The 22,958-nt window shown below is 45.5% G+C and overlaps 1 protein-coding gene across 1 annotated transcript; it reads left to right on the top strand.

Moving 5' to 3' along the window:
* The first annotated feature begins 755 nt into the window (after positions 1-755).
* Positions 756-21,840, top strand: synpo2la (synaptopodin 2-like a). Its single transcript, XM_066693075.1, has 4 exons — positions 756-1,119; positions 7,588-7,739; positions 8,336-9,171; positions 15,119-21,840. Exons 1-4 carry the CDS (start codon positions 1,018-1,020, stop codon positions 17,500-17,502), a joined length of 3,474 nt encoding a protein of 1,157 aa, XP_066549172.1. The 5' UTR covers positions 756-1,017; the 3' UTR covers positions 17,503-21,840.
* The last annotated feature ends 1,118 nt before the right edge of the window (positions 21,841-22,958 follow it).

Raw genomic sequence — 22,958 nt, 5'->3', positions numbered from 1 at the left:
CAGTTAGCCTGGGGGGGAGGTGTTTAAACCAACAAGAACCTATCCCAGAGCAAATAAATGCATTAGGAAAGCCACCTTTTTCACATTGTACTCTGATGGCAAGAACTATAATTCAATGATGTGTCTTCTGCTTAGTTCCTTTAATTGCTTAGTTGCTCCCATACGTAAACCAACTTTCCAAGGCAAAATAACTGCTGTTTTTACAAATGAGTTTGGACACTCTGAATCACTTTTTTGAATCACACACGAGAAGGAACAGTAGCACAGAATCCCATTTTGGACGGAAATGTAAAGAAGAGTACCATTGACTTTAAAGGATTTATGGGAGAGAAAAAAATGCTTTGCTCTTTAAAGATAAATAAAATAACTACAATGAAGTCAATTGGCCTCGCTCTTTCTCCTTCTCTCTCTCCCTAACTTTGCTTGTATAATTATCTAACATCATGGGCCAACATTTCTGTACTAAAATCCACTCATACTGAATAAAAATGAACTATTTCTGGCATTGCAGTTTATCCCCCCTTATTCTGTGTCGGCTAGTCCTCAAAAGAATCGTTCTGCTTAAAATAGCCCCCCTGTCCGCCCCCGACAAAGCCGTGCTGGGGAGGAGGCCTATTTTTGGAGTGGCTATCAACCTCCCCTGGCAGAGCAGGCTGACAGATTGACAGGACAAGTGTGGCAGTAAAGGGGGAGGACTCTGATCCCCCCCAGACCCCCACCCCCACCCCCACCTTGCTTCTCGCGGAGGCAGGGGCATTCCAATGTGTAAGCAGTGCTGGCGGTTCATCTCCCTTTTTTAACTCTCCCAGCCTACCTCAGGGAAACAGGCACGGCCAGAGCTGAGTAAGGGCTCAGTTCGTCAGTGCGTGCTCCCACTGACAAAAGTACCAAGAAGAAGGGTCTTTAAGGTGGCCTTGCTGACAGACCGTCCATTAGACATGGCCCGAGACCACTGAGGATCCTCACGCCACCGACAGACGGACAGGTGGACACGGACGGAGAGACAAGACAGCAGCCATGGTGGCTGAGGAGGTGGTGATTACCCTGGCTGGGGGAGCACCTTGGGGGTTTCGGCTCCAAGGGGGTGCTGAGCATAAAAAACCACTGCAGGTGGCCAAGGTAAGGGCTTTGAGGTGCAGGGGGCAGGAGGGGAGGTAAAGGGAAGGGAAGGGAAGGGGGAGAGGGAGAGCTGGGACATGGAAGAGAAGGGGAGGTGGTAGCAGGCTGAAGAAAGGGATGGTAGGGAGTAAAAGGCCACACAGTGGGTGACATAAGGTTTGGGACGTTTTTGTTATCTTCAATAACCCCAGATGTTCTTCAGCTGGTTATTATTGTGACTTTTGATTCTTTAGGATTCATTTCCTCTTCTTCTTCACCTCCTTTGCCATATTCATCATCTTCTCCTTCTTCTTCATTCTCCTTCTCCTTCTTCTTCTTGCATTTATCACCCATTTGCTCTGTGGTGGTGAAGGCTGCTCTTTCCGAAGTTGGTTGGGTATTATTGTGCTTAAGGACAGGCCATAAGCCTAGGGCCAGGTCAATGAGTCATGTGTCCAATCTGAGGTTGTCTTCGCAAGACTGAGACACACTCCAGAAGTAGCCTGGTGACTGGTGTGTTGAATCAGAGTGTGCTTTTGGAGAAATGTTACAACAGGTTTATGGAAATGAACACTATGAAGTTTTTTTTGGGACTCGCAAATGCACAATACTAATGGTTTAAACATGAGAAGAACTGATTCATAATCACCTGCAATTATTGCATTAAAATAACTAAACAAGACTGTGGTAGTGCTTAGTAGGCTAAAACATCTATATGAGGTTGCTTAGAGTTTTGAGGCTCTTGCACTAGCAATAAACCACTGCTGGTGTGTGAACCCTAACTAGAAATAATACATCCCTCTGTGTTCTATGAACTCTTACAGGAATTCCATGTCAATCTATTTATATCTTAATAGATAAGGTGGGAGGTGTGTGGGGGGCGGGCAGTGGGGGATGGGTTCAATGGATAAGCTAAAACGGACCAACACTGATGCCTAGATTAATGCAAATTCCTTGGGACATTTCTCCAAATCAATGACAACCAATAAATAACAGCATGTATTTAAGTCTGTGTTCCATCTTCCAAATTGATTATTTCCCACGTCAATAGGAAAGGTGATGCTTGAGTCTTTTAATCCAAGGCTGTGAGCAGAACAGGTTTCTGTTGAGAGAATTAGCAGATTCAACACATAGGGAAGCCACATAAAGCAGTGTTTCATATTTAATTGATTTGGAAGGCAATGTTCCCTCTGTCAAGATGGCCTTGTTGTCCATGTGGGAGTGCAGGCCTGGAGTGCTGACTCCATTATGGGTACAGAATGGTGGAGGTCACTTTCTCAGAGGCCTCTACTACAAGTCTACTGACCGTTGAACTCAGGCTGATCCCTGCCCTTAAAACTGCACTACAAGATGAACTCTAGGATTGTTTTAATTGCGTGCTTTTGCAGAACCCATTTGCTGATCACAGTGTGCATCATAATGTCTAATAGTTTTTCCTCAGCAGGATTGTCATGTTGCTCACTTGATTGAAATGGCGGGTTTTATTGAAAATCAACTGGGGTTTGCTTTTTTTAAATGAACACAAAAACAATGCCATTAAAACGCTTGAGAAAGGACTAATGCGCATTAAGACTCCTGTAGATTATATCAGGGCATTTCTCGTCTTTTACCCCAAAATATTCTACCTGTAGCACAAACACTCTGGAGAATGTCAACCCGTTCCCCAGTTCTCTGCCCCATTTGCTTTTTACTTCTCCTGATCTCAGAATTGTGCCTGATTCCCTAGCTTGCTGACTTTTCTGTGTTAAACAGCACTGTAGAAAGAACCTCAAAGGTTGATCAATAGTTGATAGTTGATCAAATCTTGCAAGGTAGATCAATAAGAGCTGTTTTATTATTTCATTTGATCATTTAGGAAATACATGAAAAGATAACTTACATAGTGTGTGTGTATATATATATATATATATATATATATATATATATATATAAAGCAATGACCAATAAAAGCTAATTCAGATTAGCCTGTCTGAGAGATTATGTATTATACAAGACAGACTTCTGTTCTGAGCACCTGTTAAAATGTATGCCAGCGCTTGACAGACAAACCCCAGTGTTATGCTGGTGGTCTGAGGTTTCCACAAAACTCTGGAATCTGCTGAGCAGCAAACCTCTAAGGACACAACCCCAGTTAATACACCGTTCCCTGGACAGATGGCGTGGCCTGCTCTGAAGGCGTTTTACCTGCAGAGAATTAATCATTAGAACAATAGCAATAATAATCCACAGGAAATCAGTTAGCAGTGGAATAGATGAAGGGATCACCTGAAAATCTTACTGATATCCAATATAAGCCATTTCTTTGTTGACTATAATGGGTGAAGCATAATAATAATGATACAAATAATAATAATTAAGATGTTGTGTGCAGGATTCTTGTTTGATGAGTTCCAGCAGAGTAGAGCACACGAGTGCTCCTGAGTTCAGTGCTATTGAACAACCAGGCTCATAAGGGGTGACTGTATATCCTTAGAGACTTCGTTCCTTCGCTAGCTGTTTGGCTTCCTTCACTTCACAAGTATTTCGAAGGATTCCACTCTCTCCCCCTCTGTATAACGTCTCCCAGGGCAAATTATTTATATACGTACAGTACTACATAAACACACACACACAGAGACACACACAGACACACACAGACGTACCAAAGATACTGAGTGTTGACTGTGCAAAATGTGTATTCTCTGATGGAAGAGCTATTCTGGGGGGCTATGAGTCTCAAGGAGGCTGACCGGAGAAGGTGCCATTAAGGTCAAGGAAGGATTGCGCTTCCAGCTTGAGTTAAAAAAAAAACTGCATAAAAAAAAACTGTCTTCGTTACATTTCTCTAAAGCTACTGACAGTTAGGTTAGTAATGTGTGTCTCTTTCCTGTCCGACACTCAAAGCCTCTCTCCTCTCACTCTTGAATAAGGTCACCTCCCAAGTTTATCAGTTGCTCTTTTCCATTTTTGACCTCCAGCCAGCACAGCGTAGAGAGGAGCTCTTAAACTTGCTATTCTGGACCTCCCGAGTCATAATTGCTTCGTTAAACAGGGGCTTAGCTGCTTAGAAACGTTGCAGGGCTGAGACTCATGCCTTTCACTGGACCTACCCATTCTAAGACTTTCTATAGCAAACCCAGATCTCCTTAGATGGTGTCCCTGAGCTCACCAGTGCGTTCTTTCTTTTTAAGAATGTACCAAATAGTTGATTTTGCTGTCTCTCTGATTGGTTTGTTTTGATTTCTAAGGCAAAACTGAAGGCAAAACACCCAAATAACAAGCAGGAACTAAATACAGCTGCAGTGCAGGCCTGGCAGAGCATCACCAGGGAAGACACCCAGCATCTGGTGATGTCTATGGGCTCCAGATTTCAGGCAGTCTTGAAACTCAACATTTAATTCATGATTATGTTAGTTTGTCCAAATACTTTTTAACCCCTAAAATCTGGGGGGGCACATATAAAATGGGTGTAATTCCTACACCCAATTTGGATGTAACTACCCTCAAATTAAAGATGAAAGTCTACACTTAAAGCACATCTTGATTGTTTCCTTTCAAATCCATTCTGGTGGCATACAGAGCCAAAATGATGATAATTGTGTCACTGTCCAAATATTTATGGACCTAACTGTATATATAATCCACCAATAAGCCTCCTGCAATCAGTCTCCTATACCCTATGCAGTATAGTGTGCCATGCTGTGCAGTTCTGCTGTGCAAAATAGACTCTGTTTCTACTTTTAAACTGGTGGTTACCCGACCTCTAGGAGGGAAAGGGTTTATTAGGTGTTAACCCCGTGGACGCGGAATATATGGCATGGCTCAGCACAGGTGTGTGTCAGAGGTGGAGGGGGTGGGGGTCAACACATGAGACTGTTGTTCTGATGTCAGTAGGAGCGTGTCGATTCCTCACTAGCAGTTCCAGTCAAGGTGACTATCTGTTCAGCACTTTTCCGCATGATTCGTGTTATTGTTGTAGATCAGCGATCCGTATTTGGTGGAACACACATTAGTATTGTCATTGTTGTTGTTGTTGTTAGATCATGGGCCATTCCAGTAGAACATGTAACAGGGCAGTCATGCGTCTCTGTCATTTATTTCCCCCCGTTACAGGAACCATATGCTGAATCAAGTGCCCCAAATTGTTAAAAGACCATGTGAATCCCACAAGCGCACTGATTTCGTAATGATATTGCCAGTAAGTTATTGCCGAATCAAGTTTGAATTAATTCCAGGAGATTGGTACTTGTTTTTCCTGTATGTTGGACAGCGAGGTGGCGCTGGCCTGGTTGGTATTTGCTGTAGAAGTGGGTGTGAAGGAGAAGGGCTGACTGGCACAGTGAGGGATATGTCTTTGTCACCTCAGCCCTGTCATGTTGTGGTCCCATCCAAACTGACAAGCAAAGACCCACTTGAGTTTGTTTCTGTCCTCATGACTCTGGCAAATTATCTCCCAGTGCGACTCACTTTTTATCTGCACTTTTGTCCGTGTGTCTCTACCACACTCTCTAGTAACTGTCACTCGTTCACCTACCAGCCCACTCCCTCTGTCTTCAAGTTGCATCCTGTCTCACCTCTCTCTCTCTCTCTCTCTCTCTCTCTCCAAGATACACTAATTTATCCTTGGGAAATCAACCCCCACATAACCCTACAGATTTAACAAAACGATCTGTAATAATAATAACCTTCAATTATAATCATCATCATACTTATCATCATCAACAACAACAGCATTATTATTAATAATAAACAACTTCAAGCCCATACAATTTTTACATCTTTCCAAAGAACATCAGGCATGTTCACCTGTCCTAAAATTAGCTAGATTCACTGAGCAGGTGCAGATGGGCCATATTGCTCTGATCTCACGCACTGAAGGAGTCTGGGATCAGAAACGTGGCAGGCAGTCAGGTGTGGTTGCCGCTCTTCAGGAGGTCCAGGTGTTGTGAGAAGAACTGGGGATAGATCAGTACTGTCCTTCTCTGATCCCCAGACTGAAGGGACAGACAGCTACAGCACAGTCTCCACAGGGAGGACAACAGCAACCAGATCTTAAATTTCACCTCTGGACATTTGCCTGGCTACTCATTACTCAGATGTATACAAAGGCTTGATTGGTGGCTGCTGCTTTCTCCCTTTGTGTTAACAGACGTGTCTTGGAAGCAACCAGACTGTGTTCTTCAATGATATGACAGTGTATTTTGTTCCAGATGACCTCATGACTCTTTGGTCATGCTGTCAAGGCTTATTTATTGTCCATATGTCAATACAGCCGCTGTTGAGCTCAGACTGATGTGGATCAAATGGACCAAAGACCAAATGGATTCTGTGCTTTCATACTGTCCATATTTGACATTCCTCTGATCCCAGGAGTGATTGTGGTCGCTCACTGAACTGTTATCCACAGTATTACAAGACCGCAGTGCAATTCACAAGAAAGCATTCAAAGAACTTTGCAAATGTCTGTAGGTTTTACAGAAACGTATGCCTACCTTACCGATAGCAGGGACTTGGAGACTTGGAGTTGGGGTGAGCGCCATACTGTTTTCAGCTGCTCTGCACACCTGAGGAATCTGTGCCAATTAAAAAGCCATCTGTTAAATATCTTGAGAAACTTTGCAATTTAAACCGCCTCCACCACCCCCCCCCCAGTTCTGACTGCCAAAAAGCGAGTACCCCCTGTGGAATGATCTCATTTCAAAACTCTGTAACAGATGCTTTATTTTGTGCTGCCTGTCCGTTTGCTCCAGGGGCGCACTGCTCATGAGTGGAGACATATGATGTAAGACTATGCAGAACACAAGGATTTCTACGAACTTAACTGTACAATACAATGGAGGACACAGTCTTTGACAATCATAATCATTCCACAGGTTCATTCATATTTTAATACTGTTGGAGGGTTAAAAAGATTTGTAATTGTTCAGCTTTGGAAATAGTTTCTAGTGAAAACTGTAAGTCACCCTGGGTGAGAGTGTCTGCTAATAAATACATAATAATAATAATAATAATAATAATAATAATAATAATAATAATAATAATTGTCTCAGCAATCCTCCACCGCGTGACTGCTTTATTTCTCACTCTGTTACATTAAACTGGAACTCTCAGAATGATTAACCTGCAGTTTTAATAATTGATTACTGCCAGTAATTAAACGTGACTTTACAGTCTAATGAGCCTCACTGTCTCAGTGAAGAGGTTAATTATGTTTCAATTACTGCCGCTGCAGACAATGAATAAGAGAGTGGGGGTTTAATATCCCCAAATGGTGACATTTCGGCACGCAGAAAGTATATTTATAGTATTTCCAGGGCGCATAAAGGCCTCATTATCACAAAGGCAAAACTGACATGAACACGTCCTCAATGGAAAACAAAGACTGGATGTATCAGAGAAAAAATAAAATAAACTAATTTCGATGTGATGGTAAGTCATTTCCACAAGTTGGGGAGTGACTCCCTGCTGCATCATGGGTAATGGTTCCTCTGTCTCCCTCTGCTGGCACAGGTGAGGAAGCGCAGCAAGGCGTGCCGGGCAGGGCTGTGCGAGGGGGATGAGCTGCTGTCCATCAATGACCAGCCCTGCGGGGGGCTGTCCCATGCCCAGGCCATGAATCTGATTGACAGCTCTCCAGGACTGCTTCATATACGTGTCAAGAGGTAACTAACAGCAGATAGGCAACCGTTATATTGTCAATGTGGGCTCACTTCTTGGTTAGTCAAGGACAAGGGCGTCTGCTAAGAAATAAACAATTATTCAAAAATAATAATAATTGAACCTCATGGATTATTTAGGACAGTGGTTATAAATATTAAGATATATTTGGATCTGTAGGCTGCATGGGTTAGGTTGGTTCAAACCAGGAAGCACTAGGAAATGAGAGGAAACTGTAATACAGTATAGCACCTAGGGCTTAGGAGAAGGAAACTCGCATTACTACATCAATAGTCATTTCATTTCATATTTTACAGGGAAGCAAACAGGCCTAAACCATTACATAGCAATCTGTTTTTCCAGATTAAGTTCTTATTTAATAAAATCTTGTATATCTGAAGCCAGATGCTTTACTGTGAGTAAATGTGTGTAGGCAGACATTTAGAAATACTTTACATCCTCTTTCACTAGGTATATAGATGTCCTGCAATTCGACTGTAAAATGATCAAACTGCTCTGAGTTGCTCACCAGTGTAACAGGTAATGCTGTGATTGGTGCTTCAGAAATGCCACTGCTGTGTTCTCCCGCCCCCCCATGCAGGGCGCCCGCAGGCTTCCAGTCCGTGGTTCTGCTGACCAGGTCTCCCTCCCCCCGAATTGACAAGGAGTACAGGGCAGCTCTCCGTGCCCTGTCACCCCCGGGCTGCATGCCCTGCCAGTCTTCGCGGACCTCGGTTACAGAGATCCACAGGGGGGCAGTGCTGTCCCCCACGGGCCGGGGCCCCCTGGTACGCAGCCCAGACCCGATGGCCGAGGAGCGCGTCCGGAGGGAGTGCCTGACCTCCCCGCCAGACAGCGAGGCTTATTATGGTGAGACAGACAGTGACGCCGACACGGTCCACGAGAAGCAGCGCCGGCAGAAGCGCCGCAGTCCCAACTCCTCGCCGGCCAAGACCTCTGGGAGGACATCGCCGGAAGAGACCTCCGAAATGAGCGGCTACGAGAGTGCCCCTGATGCCCGCCCGCAACCGCCAGGCCAGGCCCAGTTCTCCTCTACTCTCATCGCAGGAGGGAAGCAGGATCCCCCACCAGGTGTGGCCAAAAGGGAGGTGGTGTACCAGCCCGCGGCGCAGCGAGCAGAGGCCAGTTTCAGCATGTGGAAGCCCCAAACAGAGGTGCTGCCCCTGGCTGAGATCTCTACTGAGAACTCCTCCGTCAGCACCGACGACCAGAGCCCCCGCGATGGGCAGGGAACTGCCGAGGTGGACAGCGGTTTCCAGGAGCCCCCCAGCCTGCCACCACTCGTCTCCCCTGAGCGGGCCAGGGGGGCTCTCCTTCTGGCTAGCAGAAAGCAGCTAGTGCCCATGGTGGGGCCAGTGGACAACCCCGTGGACGAAGAGCTCACAGTCACATACATGGACAAGGCCAAGCAAGCCAGTAGGTGCTATCGCCGTATTTGTCAGCTGGAGCCACTGCATGTGCGAGACTCTTACTAACACCATGTTCTTCAAAACTGGTTTAATAGGTCTCTTTAAAGCATCTCCTTTGACCTGGAAAAGGGGTTACACTGGTTCAGCAGGAGTGGACCATTCATTCAGGTAGAGGGCCAGATTCAAAGGACAAAGTCCTAACAATATCATAATAAGAGAGAATATAAAGAACAAGGCATTGATATCATCTTGAGTCTTGAATGATAGGAATAGGTCCGTCCTACCTACTGTTGAGCTAGCATCAGAAACTGTCCATTGCATGGGATATAAAACTGAGCTCTTATTATCAATGGTTCTGTATTGCATCTCTTGAGAAGGCATGCTTGATGCTAAAAAGACAGCACAACACATGTATCATCATCAAGACAACCTTTCTTTGTCAGGTCAGGTTCCAGCATTGAGTTTCTGAGAAGTATTTTGGCAGGAAAAGAATGGAGACGTTCAAGGGACTTGCATTCTCACGTCTATGCACTAGAGGGCGCTGCCTCTGAGTTTTGGTATCAGTAATGCACCATGGCAAACCTCTGAGGTATACAGTAGGGATTTAGAGCAGTACTATTCTAAAAAAAGGCCAAGACCAAATGTAACCGAATCACAAATTATCCAGAGCTTCCAGCTAATTAAAAATCCAAAAGCTTTAATTTTACACTTGGGAAGTAGAAAGTATACAAGGTCCACAAAAGATTATAACTACTGTATGCTTACTGTATTTAAAATCCACTTGGGGAGAACTTAATGTCCTCGATCCTGCAATATCACACACACTACACTTTGGAAGGCCACGCAGAGTAATGGATACTCCTGTGTATGAAATCCCCTGAACAACACATATCCCCTGGCTCTGTGTTTCACAGGCAGTCCAGTTTAGTCAAAGCGCCTGAGAGCACCCTGGGCTATATTTGCTGTGTGATGCAGTCAGATAACACAAGTGCTTCTTCTGAGAGCCAGCAAAGGCATGCCCAGCTGCTGTCTGGTATCAGATGGCGACATGACCAATGCTTATTCCCCTCCACTCCCTCCCTCCCTCCCACTCGCTCTCTTTCTCTCTCTCTATATCTCTCTCATTTCACAGATAGTATTTGAGGGCTTCTGCTGAGCCAGGTATATAAATAGCTCCCGGCAGCGAGTGCATTCCAGTTACTTTGCCGAAACTTTGACAGACTACTAGGCTAATAGGTCGATAATTTACCAAGATACCAAACACAGGCCGAGATCAGAAATGTATAGAAGCTTGCATGGGTACCCCTCATCTTGGAAAGATAGGAAGTGAGTAGGGTGGTGAATGAGGATCCAAAAACAGAAAGTAGTCTGGACTGCAAGCTTTCTCACAAATTAGTCTGTGGTCTTCAAAAATCTTTCTCTTTGGAAAACTGAAAAGTTTAAATGAAAAAGGGGCAGTTTGGTTGAAGTATATTGTATTGGGAGCAAGAAGTCTGTCAGGAGAGGGGAGTGTGTGTTGTTTTTGGTTGGCCCACTCTGTTCCCCTGTTGGGTGTTGGGATAGGACATCCCTCATTGGTTGGTTCTTTGTCATATTAGAAGAGGGAAATAAAGCCATTGTTCTGGATATATGTATTAGCTGCCTTATGTGTCCTCTATGCATTAGAGGCTTAGTCTTTCCTGTAGTTTTAATAATAATGTTTATATGACTGTTTTCCAAGGTGATTAATTATAGTAGTAGGAGAAGTGGGTTGTATTGTATTTGACTGACCCCTTTGTCCAAGACAATTTCTGTTCAACCAGCAGAATATACATATTGTAAAGTAATGTAATGACCAATTTAGAATGCAATGCCAAATACAAACTCGTGCAGAGAAAGATATTACAGTACAGAACACTGCCGTATAGCAGATTGAAGGACTGTAGTACGTCAAACTAAACATTAAACAGAGCTATTAACCTTGGCGATGAACTATTTAACACAAATATATGGACAAGGGAGGTTGGGAAAGGCAGGGGATGGCCCAACCATCCAGCCAGAATTTCTGTGATTATGTTTAGAACAGTGTTGGGATTTGTTAATTTTTATAGACATATTGTCATCCTTTTCAGGATACAGGATTTGGTTTTGATCCTACTTGAGTGCTTGACAAGAACATTAATTCCTACCAGCTGCAATTGAGCTTTGGAGTTTGAATACAATCGTTTCTAACTTGGAGGGCCCATGAAGTGGCCCTATCCTACACCTAAATATAGAGTTTCACCTTTGTACCCCCCTTTATTCTCCCCCTGTTGTCTACAGATCTAGTAAAACATGATCCCTGTGAGTTCCACCTGGATTTAGGCAGATTCCGTCTCTGGGACACAAATGTCTCGTTAACGGTCTCCCGTTTGGTATCACAGAGGGGTGGAAGAGGGGGTGACCTCTGCAGACCGCTCTCTGGGGCCGAGGCGTGTGAAGCAGAGTGACAGCTATGTCTGGAATAGCTTGTGCCGCAGTTAGAGAGCCCCTCGTTCCTGGGGCTGGAATGTCAGGCTTGTAGTGGGTGTCCACAGATAAGACAGGATGTGCTGTAGGAGGATTCACTCCTATTGTAACTTAGTAAGACAGTGAAAACACTGAAATTTTGTAGACTCGGGGGATATTAGTGAAACATTTTACAATATGTTTATGAAATTACATTTATACAACTACATTTCGGAGGACAATATAGACAAACAACAGTATGCAGAGAATACACAACATATTTAAATACATTTCACAAAATAAACTGCACAGAATTGTGGTTGATATGTATTCAAAATGCCAGAGATAGACTTGATAGACTGAAATGACAATGCTACCGTGCAACAGTCAAAGGACATTAATGATACTGTTGCACTGGTGTCATCTCTGTCAAAACCAAAATACAGCCAAACTAGAACCTCACATGGTGTTGCCAGAACTTTATGAAGGACAATCATTCAGTCATCATTCAACCTTATGTGTTTGCTTTTGAAAATTGAAGGACCTTGGAATCCCAAGGTAATTATACACTGATATATAATTGATCAAATGGGATGTCCTACGTCATGTAATTTCAGCACTGCGGCCTCTGTTTCTGTGCCTCTCACTTTCCATTCACACTGAGCTTCCAGTCACCTAATTGAAAGGAGTATTTGTCTAACCACAGCTTTTATTAGTTTACTATTAGTAAACATTTAGAGATTTTACCTGTAAACTACTGGGAGGGACAGGGACTGAGCTGCTGTGAACCGCCAATTACTGACACTCGCTCCTGTCTGTCAGCTGGGAGTGATAAAACAACACGTAAATGTATCAATGGCCGATGTGGGCAGCAGATGATGTGTGTCCACCTGTTTGAAGGGAGATGGGAGTCGGCGTGGACAAAGAGCACAGAAAGGGAGGCTGGGGAGGGAGATTGACTGTTACTACAGCCCTGGGTGTAATTGCTAGGTTGCCAATTAGGGCCTGCATCGTTTCAGTTTAGCTCTCTGTATTTCCATGTAAAATGGTGTACTGCAGTGTACAGTAGTCCATGGTATTCTTTTTACCGCACATGCTGGGATATAAAAAGGGAAACTTCCACAATTTACCAGTGCATTCCTGTTAATTGAAGTTGAACGCAATACTTAATCACTGAGACAGATGAGTACGAGAAGGGGCTCACTGGGCAGAGGCTAAATCTCATTAAGCGGCCGTATAGTTTGTTAATTTGTTAATGGTGTGCCAATAGTGGGGGCAACATGATGGGGCAGGGGGTGGGATGGAAATGTGGCATGGGTGGCTGTGGTCAGAGTCACCAAAGTATAGAGCTGGGCTGCCGCGTTGCTTGTTATTTTTTGCCCCCCCGTCTTGTCAGCAGGCAGGTGGATAATGTCCATCAAACACACAGGCCTCTTCCCCGGTAAAAATAGTCAAGAGTGACCTAATGTATTTCTTTCAGCCTGGAGGCCTGCGGTCAGACAAAAGGGCTTTAAAAGGATGGCCGATGGCAGTTGGGGGGTGGGGTGGCCGGGGGGGGGTTCTGTAGATGCAGGCCTGTGGGCTGTGCCTAGCATGCCTGGACGGGCTCCAGGAGTGGAGTATTAAGAGTGGTGTAAGGTAAAGAGCACAGGGCCCTCGGTCCACAATATGCTGAGCTTCTCATCTCCACATAGGGGCAACCATGCTGGAGACACCATCTACGCAGGTACACACAAAAGCTTTCTTTACTGCAGGAGCTGCCTGGGAAGCGATAGAGGGGAGCTGGAATATTTCACTTGTACTTGTAATCGATTAGCAGTTTTACTAACAGCATTCTGGGGACATGCTTCCCATAGTTGGTGTAGCTGTGGCAGTACAGTTTTCTGCAGTGAAAGGGTAGCTTAACTGTGGTTTCTAGAGCCAGGAAATACAGAAAGATCCTGAGGCTAAATCAAGGACTGTTGAAAATATGTGGAGATCTACTCTAAGTGGCTGCCATGCAAGGGCAGGATGGTGCCATGGCTGGAGATTGACTGTACTTTAAGGACAACATTTGTGTTGTGATTGTATAGTACATGCTTTTGATAGAGTAGTGGAAAGCGATGTTGCTTTGACTGAGCCTTGCTTGCAGTGGACATTGAGAGTCTTATAAATGTGTGTTTTTGAGAGTGATGTTTGAGTGCAAGGTTTTGATTTTGAACAGTATATAGAATATCAATAATAGAGGTGATTCCCATTTCAAAAATCTATTCTGAGCATCTATTCTTTTTTTAAAGTCTAAAACATCTCTATCAGGAAACAATGTGTTCACACATTGTGTAGTCTACAATTGTCATTCATGCTGAGCTTTTTTACAATTTTCGGATTCTGTTTTCCCCTCTTCATATTGTATGAATGAATTAATCATCCTGGACAGCCAACGTATTTGGGGTGCATGGTGGGGGGTCACTTTGCAGAGGAGCAATAAGCTAGGTTAGTTATTTATAGTGGGTGAGTGATATGATTTATTGTGATCCATTTTCCTCAAGCACACTGCACAGCTGGTAAATTCCAATTATGACGCAATTGTGTTTTGAAGAAAAGAGACTGAAGTCAAAGACAGCAATGAGCAAACTTTGTCAAATCACATCCTCATAGCAGCCCATATCAGGAGTGCTTGTGACCCAGTCAATAAGGAAGTTCAATGGACTCAGACTGAGCTGGGTTACAACTAAAAAGCAATTGTTTAATTGAAATGTGGCTTTCATTATGGGTTACTTCCAAGGACCTGCAACATTCTCAAATCAATGTAAATAATTTTAAAAGGTCTTTTGCACTACTCTAGTGCTCTAGGGTATTTTTTCCCACAATACCTGCAACTGTAATGCAGTAATTAATTACACGTAATTGAAACATTCTTCAAATCAGTTTCAGGGGGCGTGGTCTGTTGAACACTGAAGTTGTGGACTGAGATTTGGTAGGGTTTTAATGGTAAATCGTGTGGACTTGAAGCATACTTTAAGGATAAGAGTGGGGGGCACAGTTGGCACACAGGAGGCAGGGCTGAAATTCTATGAAATGGTGGGTGTGTATAACTTAGGTACCGAAGCTCCCATTCTCTGACAGTGATGGATGCAGAAACTGGCGGTATTTTTAGAGCCTTATCTCATCCGGCCTCAGTTTAAGTTTGGAATACCTTTTTGTATTTCGTTGATAAAAATAGGCGAAGGTCAACCTATGCCACAGCACTTGGTGCAGTAGCAGCTAAAGATGTGATGTCAGTGACAGCAATTCACAGTAAATACGAATGCCCCTTGCACTGTTTCCCACTTCAAAGGCAGTAGTTGGTAAATTGGGTATTGATTTTATAGTTGCTCCCTGTACGGAGAAGATAGGCAGGGAGGAAAGTCCTGGATGCATACAGATCCACAGATTGAGAGGTGGACTTACAATCATTCATATCAGGGAGTTCTGGCTGGTCTAACCCGTGCGCTGTGTTTCCTCTGCAGAGCTGCATCGTAGCGAGAGTGTGCAGGACAAGCAGGTGAAGGAAGCTCGTACCAAGTGTCGGACTATCGCCTCGCTGTTGACCGACGCACCCAACCCTCACTCCAAAGGTGTGCTGATGTTCAAGAAGCGTCGGCAGCGTGCCAAGAAGTACACGCTGATCAGCTTCGGCAGCGTGGACGAGGCCCAGCTGCAGGGGGACGACGAGGACGACGAGGACGGAGTGTTCCCCACCAGCGAGTCGGAGATCGACGAGGACGGCTTCGCTGCTGCCGCAGACGCTGACACCACCTGGGACAGTGACTACCTGGACATCCTGGAGAGGAAGACGCCCGTGAACACGGCAACCCCCAGTCCTGGCCCCACAGAGAGCCCCGGCCTTACCGGCACATCAGGGAAAGGTGCTCAGCTGTTTGAGCAGCAGAGGAAGAGGGCGGAGGAGCACGTCACCGCAGCCAGTCTGGCCCAGATGCCCGAGAAGGCAGGTACACCCAAGATGCAGCCCACCACGCCCACAACGTCCACCACGCCCTCCACACCTCCCAACTTTGGCATGATGAACGGGGACTTCACCCCTGCGAGCCGAGCCAGTATGGTAATGTCTCCCCCTTCCCATCCTCTGGCACCCATTCCAGCCACTCAGCCAGCTGTGATTTCTGCTCAACTACAAGACATGTCCCCCAGCTCCGTGCTGAACAGGACTGCTCGACCCTTCACGCCTGGGCTTGTCAGCACCCGGGCCTCCACTGCATCCGTTGTCTTCCGGCCCAGCTCGGCAAAGAAGACACCCACACAACCTCCCACTGCCTCTGTGCCAGCCCCCTTCTCTCCCCCTCCACCTCCCCCTCCGCCTGCACACAAGCCAGCCATTTCCACCGCCTCCCTGTACATCCCACCTCGATCAGCCCCAGCAGGGGGTCCCCCGACTGTATTCTCTCCTCCCCCATCAGTGGCCGCCTCTCCCTTCTCTCCCCCTCCCACACCTGTTAAGCCTTTCCCCTCTAGCCTCCCATCTCCAGCAGTGAATAGCCCCAGGCCAATCCCTCAGATCCCCTCCAGCTTGCCACCACAAGCCATGGCCACTCCTTCATCATTCACTCCAGTGTCCGTCTCCTCCATGGCTCCAACCTTCCTCTCCCCGTCCTCCGCAGAGGCCATGGTCTCTCGAGAGCAGAGGATCTCTGTGCCGGCAGCCCGCACTGGCATTCTGCAGGAAGCGCGGCGCCGCAACACCAAGAAACCCATGTTCAGCCTCCCGGAGGAGAAGAAGAACAACTCCCCGAACCCCGAGCTCCTGTCCCTGGTGCAGAACCTGGACGAGAGGCCTAAAGTGGGAGGGGAGGCAGGATTCGAATCCGGTCCCGAGGAGGACTATCTCAATTTAGGAGCAGAGGCCTGTAACTTCATGCAGGCCCAGAAGCACAAAATGCCACCACCGGTGGCCCCTAAACCACACGTGCACTTCCCCGAGGTGCCCCAGCTGGGAGGGAAGGGAGGGGAACTGTTTGCGCGCAGGCAGAGCCGGATGGACAGGTTTGTGGTGGACGCGCCGCCTCCCCCAGCCTCGCAGCCAATGTCTCCAGGCCAACCTCGCCTGCCCTCCCCCACCCCCTCTCTCCCAGCACACTGGAAATACTCTCCCAACATCCGTGCCCCCCCGCCCATCGGCTACAACCCCTTGCTCTCGCCTTCCTGTCCTCCAGGGGCCCAACGTGGGGCCAAGGTTGGAGGGGCCACCAAGACAGGGACGTGGAGCGGCAGGAAGCCCACCACACAGAAAGAGGGAATCAGAGCCATTGATGTCATGAGAAGACAACCCTACCAGCTGAACCCGGCCATGTTCAGCTTCGGAAACCCAGCCCAGGCCCAGCAGCAGCACCAAACACAACCCCCACCGAGTAGCTTCATGATGGGCAGCTCCCTGACCCCGCCCAAGCAGATCCCCGTCAAGGCCACCCGCGTGTACGAGATCAAACGCTTCTCCACGCCGACGCCCATGTCAGCGCCCACCTCATTAACGCCCACCGTCATCGCCCCTCGCTCCGCCACCACTCTCGGGGAGCCCCTGTGTCGCTCTGACATCTGCTCACCGCCCCCTATCTACCAGCGGTCGCTCACTCCCAATGCCCCACTGTCTCCCCCTCCTGTCCCTGCCCCAATCACTGTCCCGTCCAGGCATGTCCAGGCCCCCATCCCTGCCCCTGCACCTGCCCCAACCTACCCTGCTTTCCAGACAGCAAAGCAGTACCAGAGTGCCCCCGAGCTCAGCCCCCTGCCCGGCTCTCCGTCTCGTGCCGCTGCCACCCAGGGGCCCAAGCCACGTTTCCAGCCCTCCAGGATTGGGATTCAGGCCAACGTGTGGAGACCGGGATCCCTGCACTACTGAGGAGGGCCACAGACAAGGGGCCAGCAGGGCAGTGCTTTTCCAGGCCTGGTCCTGTAGACCAATTAACAGCCCGGTTGCTTTGTTGGTTTTAGCTTTTTCCTAATATATATGTATGTGGTTGAAAGCTGGTGGTGTAGAAGCCAGATTGTGAGTGTTTTAAAGTAAGGTAGTGAAAAAGTATTTCCTGCTGGTTGAGTGAGAGACCTGGGCTGTTAGTGGGTCCCACATACCCCTGGAGAAACACTGCAGATGGCTTTCAGTTTCCATTCATACATCGCTTTTGTGATTTGTTTTTGTATAAAACGCAAATGTAAAATTTCAAACACTCGACCATATAATCATTGAAACGAAGCAAGTTGACAGGCACATTTGTTTGTGTTTAAATAGCCTTTTTGGGGGAGAATTTGATCAGACTTTGGGCCTGGGTCTCTGACCTCATAGATTGAGGGGAAAAGTAATGTGGTCGAAACATTTAGACTAAGTCAATATATTTCAAAGGATACAATTAAAGCACCACTGCTGTTTTGAGAGCTAGTCCTTAGGGGTTGGATTTCAGAGCCGAGCAGCTAATTCATTCCAGCCAAATCCATTACAAGAAAGATTCATTGTGAATAATTAATTGAATGGCATGTATTAAAAGCGCCGCAACAAAAAATCCAGCAGACTGAAACGGATGAAAGGGTGAAACAAAAACAACAACAGAAGATGTAACGATTCACTGGTATTGTTTATCAAATACTAGAAATAACTAATTCCATTAGTAACAATTTCACAGCTGTTATGCTCTTTAGATGTCTATGTATCTTTGAAGACTGAGACAGTGAATCCAAAAGAACTCATTCCATTCATTCCAAACAGACAACACTTATAATCTGATACAATTTTGGACAGAAACAGATGTATCTCAGCAGATGTTTTCTCTAAATCCTCTGCCAGGTTACTTTTGCCGTTTCTGATTACATGATTGAGTGTTTGACGCTACGACCCATTTACAATACCAGTCGTACATTATTGTATTTACCATTTACTGTAGCAGATGTAAATAACAAAAAAACTATGTTGAGTAAGGGGAAAGCCACCTGAAACCCTGAGTAGGATTTGTGTGTGATGTTAAAGGAGCAGTTTTCTCCCTGATGTGCTTTCCCGTTATGTGAAATCTCACTTGTTGCTTATCCTGTGTTAATGTGTTGTGTAATGCAGTGATTCTCTGTCATTGCTCCCTTTCAATTTTCAAATGGGTGCTCGCTTTCAAAAAAGATGAAAAATAATTACTTACACCTCAGTTTCCTTCATTTGTTTACAAAAACTGTTCTGTTTTGTGCGTCTGTGTTTTGAAGCATGATTTTGCCCTCCTGGATTGTCCACATGCAGGAGTGAGAGAGAAGTGATGCTTTAAACAAACTAGGAAACTGAGACACAAGTGACTATATTTACATTTTGTTGCGGGGGGGTAGCCTTCAGATATTTAAATATCCGGGTGCCAGGCAAAATGAGCCACTGAAAAGGCATCAAAGCCCAATACTAGGAAACCTGCGGGGGGACCCATATTATTGTTGCACTGAGATAAAACATCCACAGGAAGACAAATCTGTGTGTAACACCAAAATGCATTTACTACTTAAGAAGCCTTAGTATATTAAACAACCTGAAAAGAAGCAATAACAGGGTGAATCACCAAACACACAACAACAGAATACTGGAGGAAGAAGTTAGATAAGTGAGAAAAAGAAAAAAAAAATCAGTGCACACATTTGCACTGTATGACTACAAAAAAAACCAAAGGGAATTAATTAATTTTCTTGACCCTTGGGGAATGTAAAACTTTAATGATAGACAAAACAATTCCTTAGCAAAGAAAGTTATGTTTCTATTTTTTGTGCCACCTCATGGTGAAATGCAGACTTGAAAAGGCATATTCAACAAGTGCCAATGGGGGTAAAGAGTACCATTTTGCGAACAGGACTCCTGTGTCCATGGGTGGGCTGTCTGGATTGTCAGTGGAGGGTGTCAGACTGGTGTGGGCCTTCAATCTCAGGCACACACCCTGGCTCCTCCCTGGTGGATCCTCAGAGCCTTGTGAGAGAGTGTGTGACGACTTGAAGGTGGACGTGGACACACAACACCCTCATACTGACACAGTACTGTTTTCAAAGTGCACAGCCCAATCCAGTATTCTCATTGAACCATTCTGGTTGCTCCATGGCATTAAAAAAGTGTCACAGTGCAGTTATATCAATGGGAAACTGTGTAGGACCTGATTAATTCTCCCTGGCTACTCTAGGTTTCATTTCCTTGGTTTTTCCTGATTTCAGTCTGGTACTCTTCAGGAGTGAGTAACATAGTAAACGCCTTTGATCATTTCAAACATCTACTACGGTTTCCCTTTTTAACTTCCTGTGTGCTGACCTACACCTGCATGCAATAAAAGTACAGTATTATGTCAAACGTACTGTGAACTGCAGCATAGCTAAACCAAGGGAAAGGCAAATGGCAAAAGTGCAAAATTACTACACAGATTAAGTCCACCTCTTATAAGGAATAAAGGATTAAACTCACTCATACGGGCTCTATAAAGCACATTCTCTGTGCTGTGGTTCTCGACACATTCTAGACTGACTGGGTACCTAAGAAATGAAACCTCCACCATCATATAAAGAGTGACCAGGGAACTCAACTCAACTATGACTCAGCTATGACTCTTTACTGATCGTGTAGCTGGACTAGGCCTCCACACAGCCCGGGTCGCTGGGGGAGTGTGGAGCCGAAGTCAGCGACGACCTTCCGCGTTTGATTCTGCCAAGATGAACCATTTAAAAAGGATGTGTTGTGTGTATTATTCTGCTTCTTTTTTTAATTATTAGAATTAGAGATGAGTTAGGAAATCATAAAGGTATGTTCGCATGGCAGTGGGGCACTGGCACAGTAGTTTAAAATAAAAATAAAAAGATGTGAAGATGAGAAGTGACATTGTGGCAGCTGCTGGGAGATACAAATGGACCTTCCCCAATAGAGAAATGGTACAGATCATGTGCTGTGAAAACCTCAGAAAGTAAGAAGGGGTAGAAACAATAGGAGGCTACTAGGCCGACCTTGATTGCCCACTGCCAGTGCACAGCAGGCTTCATTAGGGTTTATAAGGGGAGATGCTGGCGCTGAATATGTGGTACAAAGGAGGCAGAAATGTGCCTAAGATTTAAGACAAAGACAAATACGAACCCCAGTAATCAAAATACTTCAGCAGCTCAAAATGGTTTGACAATTGAGGTATTTACTGCACAACACAGTCTGTAGGAACTATACTACTGTACATTTTACCACACAACATTATCATCTCTAGTTTTGGGGCCTATGTCCGTGTACATTAAGCTAAGTTGTTACTGGACTTGGTTTAATACAAAATACAAGGACACTTCCTGTGGTTTTTCAGTACCTTCACGTTCATGACATCGATTCACCTAGAGAAAGACAAATTAGTTAGCTGCTGTTGTCTTTTGGACTCCATCGCCTCACTATTAGGGCAGAGACTCAATTTCTGCTACAGTACTGATGTGTTTAACTTCTTCTATTATACCCCCCGCACCTGTTGTCAGCTTATATCAGAAGCTCCCAAATAAAAACTGTGATGAAGCAGACTGCTGTGCAATGGGAGTTGCTTTAGTTTCCCTGTTAGAAAAGAGCAACAGATCCTTGCCCTGTCCCCTTGGTGTGTTAGACACTGACGTACTGTACCTTTGGGACTGTACCATTCCTCTGAGGGGAGGAGCCACTGAAAAGGAAATCAGAGAAATCCCCCCCCCCCCACTAATGGAGACTAATGAAAGTGACTTGGAAAGACTGGGTTTTCAGGTCTTGTGACAGAGGGCTAAGGCAGCAACGAGAGTGGCAAGCACAGACACTCCACACTGAGGGTTTGTCTGTTTCTGCCAAGTGTGAAGAGTTGCCATTTTATAGCCTTCTTACTCTAATGTTAAGGATGAGGAACGGCAATCTCAAGCCGTCGATTGAGCCATCTGCTCTCTCTCTCGTGTGTCGTCTCTGTGCTTCCATCATCCCCAGTGCCGTGGAAACCGGTCTAATTCAGAGAAGAAGAAGGTGGGGGAAAAAAAGAGAGTGAGTGAGAGCCAGAAAGAGAGAGAGAAAGAGAGAAACGTGTCCTAATAAAAGAGGAGCCAGTGGTTCTGTGAGTTCCCGTGTCCGGGACGAATGCCACTGGCGTTGAAAGTCTTCCGAGATGACTGGAGGCGGAGAGAGACGGCGGAGGACAGGTGTGCTCCTGCCGGGTATAGGATATGGGGTTTTAGTGGAGAGTAACACAGTGGAATAAAGACTTGAAATCCATCTTACTGTCCTGTTTTATTCCTGTGTGTGTTCGTTTTGTGCTGGACTTCCCCATCCAATCCCACAGTAATATTCAGGAAGGTTTATATCTATATATATACACACACACACACATACTATACCAAGAGCGAGAGGGATCCATTATAACAGGGCTGGGAAACTCTGCCCCTAGAGACACAGTGTCTTCAGTTTTTTTGATTTTTCCAAATTGCAAACTACTTATATGAGTCAATTATTGGTCTTAAGGTATTCAGTGGTGGATGCAGGATTGTGGTTCCCAGTTGCTAAATACACTGGTGGCCATCATATACTCCTGTTACACCCGTGTTATTTTTAGTTTTATCAACTTGCAATGTACTGGCCAACCACCAAAGCACACAGACCGATAGCAATCATTCATCAGCACCCTGTTCTATTCCCCCAGTGAAGATGAGGACCACAGGAGAGGTGTGGGAGTGTGACACCGTCTTCGTGGCAAAGGACGACCCACCACAAGTTCTGTGTGACATCTGTGCCCAGTGTCATAGAAACCAGCACGTTTCTCTGGCTGATTTTGCATCCTCTGCGACGTGACACTTCAACACAAACCACACTGCAGGAATGTCTAAGCCAACGTGGACCCAGAGACGCAACCTGGCTGGATGCTGGGATGATGTCCATCCGTACAAAGAGCTGGTGTACATATGCTCTCTCACCCCACCTAGCTGCTGTAATACCATTACCGACCCCCAAAGCGCAATGTATCGACATGTTCTTATCACCATTTCTGTAAAAAGAGAAGGCATTGGATCTAACGATCAGGTAAACTGCAATGGGGTACAGGTTCATACTTCCCTATTTGCAGGTCAAGGCTTTGATTTGGTCACATTGAGGAACAATAATAGACAAAACACTCTAATTAGAGATTGGCTAATTAGGATTTAATAAACAAATTAATATATATATATAATTGTCCTGTTTTCGGCAAATACTTGGTTTTGTGGAGATTTTTAACTAACTAGTAACCTAAATAAAGGAAAATAGTGATGATGCTAATAAAGCAAATGCTAAATGATGTTGCAGGTGTATTGTCTGATTTGAAAGGATTAGGTGAGCAAATCATGTTTCAGGTGTAGAGT

The sequence above is a fragment of the Amia ocellicauda genome, chromosome 20 (assembly GCF_036373705.1).
Source record: "Amia ocellicauda isolate fAmiCal2 chromosome 20, fAmiCal2.hap1, whole genome shotgun sequence".
NCBI lineage: Eukaryota > Metazoa > Chordata > Actinopteri > Amiiformes > Amiidae > Amia > Amia ocellicauda.
The sequence above is the reverse complement of the archived record's forward strand: the minus strand, read 5'-3'. Positions and strand labels throughout refer to the sequence as shown.

Excerpts from the sequence above, each read along its gene's own strand:
- synpo2la (XM_066693075.1), top strand. The coding sequence starts at position 1,018 with ATGGTGGCTGAGGAGGTGGTGATTACCCTGGCTGGGGGAGCACCTTGG. Across the intron at positions 1,120-7,587 it reads AACCACTGCAGGTGGCCAAG|GTGAGGAAGCGCAGCAAGGC; the intron begins GTAAGGGCTTTG and ends CTGCTGGCACAG. Across the intron at positions 7,740-8,335 it reads CTTCATATACGTGTCAAGAG|GGCGCCCGCAGGCTTCCAGT; the intron begins GTAACTAACAGC and ends CCCCCCATGCAG.